This window comes from Muscardinus avellanarius (genome assembly GCF_963383645.1).
Source record: "Muscardinus avellanarius genome assembly, chromosome: 17".
Lineage (NCBI taxonomy): Eukaryota > Metazoa > Chordata > Mammalia > Rodentia > Gliridae > Muscardinus > Muscardinus avellanarius.
Window position 1 is genome coordinate 49,299,984 of NC_137803.1, and position 10,224 is coordinate 49,310,207.

At 43.7% G+C, this 10,224-nt stretch overlaps 1 protein-coding gene across 4 annotated transcripts in view; it reads right to left on the reverse strand.

Moving 5' to 3' along the window:
* Nucleotides 1-9,614, reverse strand: part of TAF4B (TATA-box binding protein associated factor 4b) — a gene marked incomplete at both ends in the record, with an annotated part of 134,242 nt that extends 124,628 nt beyond the window's left edge. For all 4 annotated transcript variants that reach the window (XM_080714456.1, XM_080714457.1, XM_080714455.1 and 1 more), the window contains one exon: nt 9,281-9,614. In XM_080714456.1, the coding sequence (XP_080570582.1) occupies nt 9,281-9,614 (334 nt within the window). The remainder of the gene's footprint in view (nt 1-9,280) is intronic.
* Between the last annotated feature and the right edge of the window lie 610 nt (nt 9,615-10,224).

Below are 10,224 nucleotides of genomic sequence, written 5' to 3' on the forward strand. Positions count from 1 at the left end.
TTTGATATCTTTAGATGTGAGAGTCCTACTGCTGAAACCATAAAAAGTAGTCTTCGTTCATTTCTACAAACACTTGGCTGTTCCTAACATATTATAAGCTGTTTTCTTCTTCAGAGACCATGGGCCCAGTTCCTTTAATTTTTACAAGTTGTAGTTCCCCTACTCAGCTTAAATCCACTCAAATTTTCCTTTTTCCTTCATTTTCTGAATTGAATAAAAGAAAAAGAAAATTAAATCAAGTACGTTTGTTATCTCAGGTTGCTATTAGCTTTAGTACATCTATCACAACCTTCATTTACGCTGCGGATTTGCCAAAATAGATATCGTTATTATATCTACTAAATTTCGTGTGTGTGTGTGTGTGTGTGTGTGTGTGTGTGTGTGTGTGTGTGTGTTAGTTACTGGGGGACTGAACCCAGGGACATCCTACCTCCAAGCTACACCCCAGCTCTATTTTAGTTTTATTTGGGAAAAGGGTCTTACTTGGTTGATGAGAGTTCTGCTATCTGCTGAGGCCATCCTCCAACCTGCGAGTCTCCTGTCTCAGCCTCCCCAGTACTGGGATCATAGACACATACCAACACACCTGGCAAATTTCATCTTTTAAAAGTAATCTCAGGAGCCAATTGTGGTGGTGGTGTACACTTGTAATCCCAGTGCTTGGGAGGCTGAGGCAGGAGGATCACAGGTTCATAGCCAGTCTCAGCTACTTAGTGAAGCCCCATCTCAAAATAAAGAATAAAAAATAGGACTGGGGGTGTAGGTTAGTGGTAGAACGCCCCGAGTTCAATCTCTAGTACAGCAAAAATAAATAAAAAATGAAAATAGACTCAGATGGGCACATAATGAAATGGGGCCACGGTTCAAATCCCAGTGCCAAAATATAAATAAATGAATGAATGAAGACTCAAAGCCAGGCATGGTGGCACACACCTGTAATCCCAATACTTGGGAAACTGAGACAGGAGGATCACAGGCTCAATGCCAGCCTCAACAATTCTGTGAGACTCTATCTCCAAAAATAAAATTAAAAATAGAGCTGGGATATAGCTTGGAGATGGAATACCCTTGGGTTCAATCCCCAGCTCTACAAAAAAAAAGTATATCCAGGCAGTGGGATGGTGCATGCCCACAATTCCAGTACTTGGGAGGCTGACAAAAGGATTGCAGGATCAAAATCAACCGTAGTAACTTAGCAAGACCCTCCGCATCTTAGCAACACACTGTTGCTAAATAAAACAAAAACAAAAAGTAAAAAGGGCTGGGGGGTGTCACTCAGATATATAATACTGGAAGTTCAATCCTCAGTACCAAAAATAAAAAGGGTGGGGAGTGTAGCTCCAAGGTAAAATGGCCCAGAGTTCAATTCCCAATTCCAAAAAATAAAAACATTAAAAGTTTAGGTTTATAACAGAAAACTGTCACTATATGATGTTACATGAAAAAACTAAACCGGGCTTGGGGTGCCTGTTGTAAACCACAGTTCTTTTTTTTTTTATTTTTTTATTGGTGCACTGTATTCATACATCATAATGGTATAAAGAAAATACTTTTGTAGACATACATGCACACATCGCCCAGTTAGCCCCTACCCGATCCCCACCCCATTCCCTCCCCATCCCTCCTTCCCATGCTTGGCTTAGTGGTTGACATCTAGTTTTATAGCAATTTATCCAATATTAATGATGATAATCTCACATAACAGTTTCATTTGTCTGATACCAAGCTTTTGATGACTTAAAGATAACATTTCAATATTTCTTTTTGCTTTCTTTCTTACCAGAGAATATTTTTTTTCTTTCTTTTTTTTTTTTTAGGTGAAACTATCATACATTTATTTATTTATTTTTCAGAAAAAATCTATCCTGATATGGAATATGGACTCTAGATACCCAAAACAATCTCGAAGAAGAACAAACCTAGAAGATGTTTATTTTCTGATTTCAAACCATATAATAAACCACAGTTCTTGAGAAGCTTAGACAACAGGATCACAGGTTTGGGAAAACCTCAGCAAGTAGCAAAATTCTCATCAATCTAGTGAGACCAGGTTTCAAAATAAAATGGGGCTGGGATGTAGCTCAGAGGTAAAAAGCCCCTGGGTTCAATCCCCAGTGCCACAAAAATAACAAAAACAATGGTGGGCATGTAATTTTAGTACTTGGGAGACTAAGATAGAAGGATCTCAACTTCTCAGCCAGCCTCAACAAATTAGGCCCTAGGAACTTAATGAAGCCCTATTTCAAAATAAAAAATATAAAATAGGGCTGGACATGGTGGTATGCTCTTGTAATCCCAGTATTTAGTAGGCTGAGACAAGAAGGCAATTTAGAGTCTCGGCAACCTAGTAAGGTACTATTTCCAAATAAGAAATAAAATTGGGCTGGGGTGTAGCTTGAAGGCAGAATGCCTCTGGGTTGAATCCCCAATATCCAAAAGAAAAAGAAGTGGTGGTGGTGGTGGTAGCAACAGAAACAACAAAAATTATATCTCACTGAAACAGATTTTTTCCTCTGGTATTAAGGACTAAACCTAGGGGCATTCTACCTCTGAGCTACCTCCCCCAGTTCTATTGTTTATTCTTTATTTTGAAACAGAATCTCAGTAAATTGTGGAGGGCCTCATTCAGTAGCTGAGGCTGGCAGCAAATCTGTGATCTTCCAGTCTCAGCCTCCAAGTATTGGGATAACAACAAAAGTATACCACCATGCCCAGCTGGAAACTGACAGTTTTGAAAAAAGGAGATTGGGACTAGGCATTGTGGTATATGCTTTTAATCCCAGTACTCGGGAAGCTGAGTCAGGAAGATGAAAAATACAGTTCAAGGCCAGCCTCAGCAATTTAGGGAGGCCCTCCACAATTTAGTGAGAGCATGTTTCAAAATAAAAGAATAAAGTAGAGATGGGGTATAGCTCAGATACAGAATGTCCCTGGGTTCCATCCTCAGTACCACCAGAGACAGACAGACAGACAGACAAAAGAGAGATTAAAATATTCTCAATGTAGCCAGGCATAGTGGTGCATGCTTATAATCCCAGCCTTTGGGAGGCTAAGACAGGAGGACTGCAGTTTGAAGACAGCCCCAGCTACTTAGTGAGGCCCCTTGCACTCAGTGAGACCCTGTTTCAAAATAAAGAATAAAAAAAAAGAGAGAGAGATGAGAATGTAGCTTGGAAGTAGAATGCCCTTGCATTCAAAGATCCATTCTTGCCAGGCATGGTGGTTCACACCTATAATCCCACTTGGGGAGCTGGGACAGTAGAATTGCAAGTTTATAGCTAATCCCAGAAACTTGGAGAGCAAACTTAGCAAGACTACACCCTCAGCCTTATTTTTTATTCTTTATTTTTTGAAACAGGGTTTCACTGAGTTGCAGAGGGCCTCACTAAGTAGCTGAGGCTGTCAGCGAACCACGATCCTCCTGTCTCAGCCTCCCAAATGCTGGGATTACAAGCGTGTGCCACCATGCCCGGCCTGTTTTAAAATTTAAAAAACAAAAAGAAGCCAGGCATGGTGGCTCACGCTTGTAATCCCAATTTTGGGAGGCTGAGACAGGAGGATCGTGGTTTGAGGATGGTTTGAGGACAGCGTCAGCTACTTCGTGAGGCCTTCTGCAATTTAGTGAGACCTTGTTTCAAAATAAAGAATAAAAATTAGGGCTGGAATGTAGCGTGGAGGTAGAATGCCCCTAGGTTCCACCCAGAGCACCAAAAAAAAAAAATTTTTTTTTTAAAGAAAAAGGGCTGGGGGTGTAGCTCAGAGGCAGAATAACCCTTGATTCAGTACTCAATCACCCCACAAAGAAAAAAAAAATACATTCTTTTAGAATGTTGAGAAATTGACGGGTGCTAACAGATAAATAGCAATCAGACTTAATGTTGTACAGGTTCTTGTGATACTCAAAATATTCCTGATGTACTTCATGGTGTTCTCCAGAGTTCTGTGACATGCAAGCTTTGCATGTATTTATTTAATTCTTACAGTACTTCTAGGAAGTAGTTGTGAGCCACATATTAGAGACACACTGATATGATAAATGACCATCCTACAAACTTGCCAAAGATCACAAAGTTATTAAGCAGTGAAGCCATGATCCCAACCCAGGTCTGTTCACTCCAAGGTCAATGTCTGTCCTTGATGCTTCACTACTATCCACAGTATGCTACTCCCCCTCTCCCCAGCCTCCTAGTTATCTACAAACGTGGACTGGCACCTCCTAGTCCTTATTCTGTGCTCCTGGACTGAATTTTCCAGGCTACTAAACATATAACTGATTGATTTGAAGTCAACAAGAGCCCTCTTAGGCATATTCAGTAAGTAACAAATCCATATAACAGTATTATCGTCCAGCCCCCATTTCTCTACATTCAAAGCCTATCTATGTTTCCACACCCAATTATAAGGCTCATTTACTCCTACCATTGAGTCTGAAAATGACTTTCTAGATTTCATATGTAATTTAATCATTAACAATGCTGATTTAAATAACATTGAGAAAAATTGACAATACCAGTTGAATTATTACCATTTGGACAAACAGTTCTACTTGTAGCATTTTATCCTATTAAAAATAAACACACAAAATAACAGGAAAATATACATACAAAGATATTAACTATAGCATCTCTCTCTATTTTTTTTTCCAGTACTGGGGAAGGAACCCAAGGGCATTCCCCCCTCCAAGCTATACTCCCAGTCTTATTTTATTCCTTTAATTTCAAATAGGGTCTCACTAAGTTACAGATGGCCTCAGTAAATTGCTGAGGCTGGCTGCAAACCTGCCATCCTACTGTCTCAGCCTCCCAAATACTGGGATTACAATTACGCATCACCATACCTGGCCCATAGCATCATTTATAATAGCAAAAAGTAGAACAAGACAGGTGTGGTATTACATGACAAGGGTATTAATTCACTAACTTTTTCAACATGAACATATATTATTTCTAAACAGATTAAGCACAAAAATCTAAACTCAACATACTCATATGTGTGACGGTCCTAAGAATCCCCGAGGAGCTGTATCCTTATTGCCTCTTTACTCAATCCACATATGCCTGCATTCACATACTTAAGTGCCTTCTCTGTGCCACACAACAAACTAAGCCCTAGAAATAATAAAGTGACAGAGTCCCTGCCTTTGTGGGACTTATAACCAAAAGGAAAATAATAAAGTGTGAAAGTATTATAATTTTGAATGCACAGTATTTGAATGAGAACACATACTAGGACAACCTAAAGGACCACCAGCACTTTCTGAGGGATGACTACTGCTAAAAATAACAGTAATAATAATACTGCGGCCAGGTGTGATGGCACACTATATCCCTGTACTTGGGAGGAAGCTGAAACAGGAGGATCACAGATTGGAGGCCAGCCCTGGCAATTTAGCAGATTAATTGGAAATAAAAGGGGATGGGGGTGCTGGGGTTATAGCTTGGTGGTAAAATGTCCCTAGGTTCAACCCCCCATACCAAAAAAAAAGAAAAAATAAGCTGACTTCACAACCTTTAGAAAACTAACAGTTTGATTTCAACCAAGCCCAGTGACATTACGCCAGATGTGCAGCTGCTGGTGGAGTGGGCTGCATCTCTGATGAAGCTAGAATGGAAACAAGGAACCAGTAGCTTATCCAGGGACTGGTTCTGGAATTTGAGAAAGAAGATGCAAATTCTATGCACCGCCTCAGGAGGAAGACAGAACCTGAACTGCTTCACAAGTAACTCGTACAAACTTTTGTACAGATAGAGTAGTTATGCAGAGTTTATCAGTTTATGACTTCAGTCATCTAACCTAGGCATGGTGGTGCAGGCTTGTAATTGGAGTACTTGGGAGACATACTGGAGGATCAGATCACAGGTTCAAGACCAGCCTCAGCAATTTAGCAAAACCCAGTCTCAAAATAAAAACTATAAAGAGATGGGTGGCAAGGGAGAAGTAGCTCCCAGGTAGATTCCTCTGGGTTCAATCACCAGCACTCAAAAAAAGTACTCAAGTCTTTCCTCTTCACTCTCAAATAAGTAGAAGAAGACATACAGAATGCAAAAAGAGAATGGACCACACTTGAGCCTAATATCCTATGTGCAAAGAAGATTGAAGAGATTACCAAAAACCTTTCATTTCCTCACAACACTCTATTGTTTTGTGGTATTGGAAATTGATCTCAGAGGAATTCTATTTCCAAGCTATATCCCAGCCCTATGTGTTTTTTATTTTGAAACAGGGTCTAGCTTTGTCACCGAGGGTCTCACCAAGTTGTTGAGGCTGGCCTTAATCCTGCAATCTTCCGGTTTCAGTCTCCCAAAATACTGGAAATACACACACTTGGCTTTTAACACTTTGTTTCTAAACAAACTTCAGAGACTAGAGTGGAATTTATATTTTACCAAATTAAAATTTTAAGTTTTAAGTTAAAATTATATTTTAACAAACATTCAGTCACATTCATAACTACTTGATAAGAGTAAATACAAGATGGTGTGTGTTATTTGGAACTGAAACCAGGTACAAACTATACCTCCAGCCCCATTTTATTTTTTACTTTGAAACAGGGTCTTACTAGATTGCTGAGTCTCACTATGTTACTGAGGCTGTCCTCAAACGAACCAGACATAGCCACTATCACAGCCTCCCAAATACTGAGATTACAGTCATGGACAATCAATCCCCTTTCCAAGATAACAATTCAGAACTAGCAAATAATGTATCTGCTGCTGTACAGCCTGAACAAGCTAGGTACCTGGTGTACCATACAAAACTGAAACACAATTTCATTAAATATGAAGAACATAATCTGCCCATAATATTCACCAAATATAGCATCAGCTACAAAAAAAAGCCCTTGTTCTTTTAACAGATACCAAAAAAAAAACCACCTTTTTTATTTGTGTGTGTGTGGGGGGGGTGACTGGGGATTGAACCAAGGGCAATCTACCTTCTGTACCCCAGCCCTATTTCCTTATCCCTTATTTTGAAACAGGGTTTCACTAGGTTGGGGAGTAAAGCAGCTGAGTTTGGCCAGGAACCTACAAGCCCACAAGTACTGGGATTACAAACATGCAGCCACCACCCCCCAATTCAAAGAAAACTTCTGAATTAATGCTTCCATTTCTTTACATCCAAAACAAGATTATGAAAGGTACTCTTCGTTCTGAGTTTTTCTAGTTGCCGGCAAAATTCATTAATAAATTATTCAAAGAGACTTAAAGGTAAGGAAAAATATAAAGTATAACATTCAAATTTCATTCAGCATGTTTCAAAAAGCAAAATCTTTGTGTAAGCCCGGCTCAGGCCTGGTGGCTAAAACAGAAGGATTGCAGATCCAAGTCCAGTCTCAGCAATTTAGTGAAAATAAAAAGAGCTAGGGGAGCCAGGCATGGTGGCACATGCTTGTAATCCCAGCATTTGGGAGGCTGAGACAGGAGGATTGTGGTTCGGGAACAGCCTCAGCTACTTAGTGAGGCCCTTTGCAAAGCAGTGAGACCCTGTTTCAAAATAAAGAATAAAAAATAGGGTTGGAGGTGTAGCTCTGAGGTAGAATGCCCCTGGGTTCCATCTCCAGCTGGCGGGGATGGGGATAGGGATAGGGGTGTAGCTCAGAGATAGAATGCTCTGGATTCAATCACTAGTATCAATTTTTTTTTTGGGGGGGTAAGTAAATAATATGCCGGGCATGATAGCGCATGCCTGTAATCTCAGCATTTGGGAGGCTGAGACAGGAGGATAGAGGTTCAAGGACAGCCTCAGCTACTTAGGCCTTTTGCAACTCAGTGAGACCCTGTTTCAAAATAAAGAAGAAAAAAATAGGGCTGAGGGTGTAACTAGGAGGTAGAATGCTCTTGGGTTCCATCCTCAGTACAACACACACACACACACACACACACACACACACACACACACACAAATAAAATATGGCGGGGGGGGGGGGGGTGTAACTCAGAAGCCTTTGGATTCAGCCAGGCGTGGTGGCCCACGCTTGTAATCCCCGCCTTTGGGAGGTAAGGACAGGAGGATCACGCAGGTTCGAAGCCAGCCTCGCTGGTTTAAGAAACCCTGTTTCCAAATAAAAATATAAAAATAGGTCTGGGAGTGTAGGTAGAAGGGCTTTCAGAAACCCCAGTACCACCACCAAAAAAAAAAAAAAAAAAAAAAAGAAGAAGCCTTTGGCCTTTGGGTTCAATCCCAGTACCATCAACAAAAAACAAACAAAAAAGTTATTTGTATGCCTGTTTTCTAGGAACCTGGGATCACGTTTTTTGATTCCCACATCCTCAGATTCTAACACTAAAATCTTAAGTTCAATCAACTTTTGTTCTTTCTTAATTGAAACAATAATGTCCAATCTAAATCTACCTAAAATTACAGCCCAACAGAGTAATAAGCCCCAGGATAAAGAGCAGGCAAAACCTCACTAACTGGGCACTCCGTCGCTTTTTTTTTTTTTTTTTTTTTTTTTGGTGGTACCAGGAATTGAACCCAAGGACATCCTATCTCCGAGTACAGCCCAAGCCTTTTTTTTTTTTTGGTTAGAAACAAGGCCTTGCTAGCTTGCTGAAAGTTTTGTTGAATTGCTGAGGCTGTTTTCAAACCTCCCACCTCCTCTCTCAGTAATGGGATTACACGTTTGCGCCACCACACACAGCAGCACTCATAGCTTTAAATGTAAAAATGCCATGGCTCTGATCTATTTGTCAACTCTGGCACTTGTTCTCCGAGAGGAATTCTTCTAACTGAAAGTTATAATAATCACTCCACATCTGAAGACTGTGCAGGAAGGAACATTTGTTTCTGGTACCAGAAAGCTGTAAACTTATTCTGGCTTGCTTAAAGTTGAGTCGTTTTCGGTCTTAACACAAGAACTTAAAAGGCACTTTTTTTTTTACATCATCCTAAACCGTAGGGAGACATAAACTTAGTTTTCTTCACATGAAAACTAACTTTATCTGCCCCCTGTTCATCTCCCCTACCTAGGTGCCAGCGCCTGAATATGCTTTGGCTCCAGCTTAAACTCCGTCACGTTAAGTGAAAAAATGCCTTCCTTATATACAAAATGCTTTAACAACGTAAAGAAGTTGTATTGAGTAAAGCCAAATCACTGCCGATAGGCTGCTTGCCGTGTGCTCGCTGCAAAATCAAGATTATGAAAGTCTCTCTTGGATCGAATTTTTTTTTTTTTTTTTTAGAGCTACCGTCAAGAAAGAGCAATGTCAGGCTGCGACGTTTCCCGTATAACAGCAGGCTGGACCCGGAGACGAAGCAGGAGGGTTGAGCATCCACGTACCTGGAGGAAGCTGCAAATTAGTCGGCAACTGGATCGCCGCGGTGCTGGGGGCTTTCACGGCGACTATCTGCGGAGCGGGCAGCTGGGGGCCGCCGCCAAGTTTGGGGAGCGCGCCGACAGGGGCCACTTGGGTCACCAGGGTCCCCACAGGGTTGCGCGGGGGCTGGGACGCCGCGGGCTCCGCGCAGACCCTGACGGGAGGCTGGGACGCGGCGCCCGGGGCGCTCTCGGGGCGGCCGGGCAGCGCGCCGGCGGGGGCCATGGCCGCGGCGGCCGAGGCGCTGCCGACCGCGGGCGGAGCGGCGCCGGCCGGCTCCGACAGGCCCGCGGGCATCCCGCGGGGATCAGCGGCAGCTGCGGCGCCGCCGATCCGGGAGCTGAGGCGCGGCGGCGGGGTCGGGCGCGCGGCGGGCGACTCCGGGGCAGCTCCGGCTGCACAGCATCGCTCGGCCGGCGCGGCACCTGCGCCCCGGCGCTTCCCGGGCACCAGCCGCTCCGCGCGCTCACACGTGCGCGCTCAGCCCCGCCTCAGCCCGGTCCCGCCGCGGAGGAGCCGGCGCCCGGCGCTCGGGGGGCGGGAGTGCCCCCGCCGCGCTCCCGAGCCTAACTCCGTGCGGCGGCCGCCCGCCAGAAACTTAAAAACGGCCGGCCCGCCGCGCCCCTAGGACCCCTCCGTGCGCGCCGCACGACCCGGCGGCGCAGCCCCGCCAGCCATGTTTATATAGCCACGCGGAGAGCTCGCGCAGGCGCCCTGGCCGCCGCCGCCCGGGGCTTCCCCGGAACCCAGCCTCCTGATTGGCCAGCGAGCGGAATGCGCTCGTGACGTCAGGGGGACGGCTCCGAGGGCGTTAGAATCTTTCCCAGAATTAGGGAGGAAGGACGGGCAGGATGCCCGAAACCTATCACTTGCGGGAGGCTGGCGAACTGCGGCATCCCGATCCTCC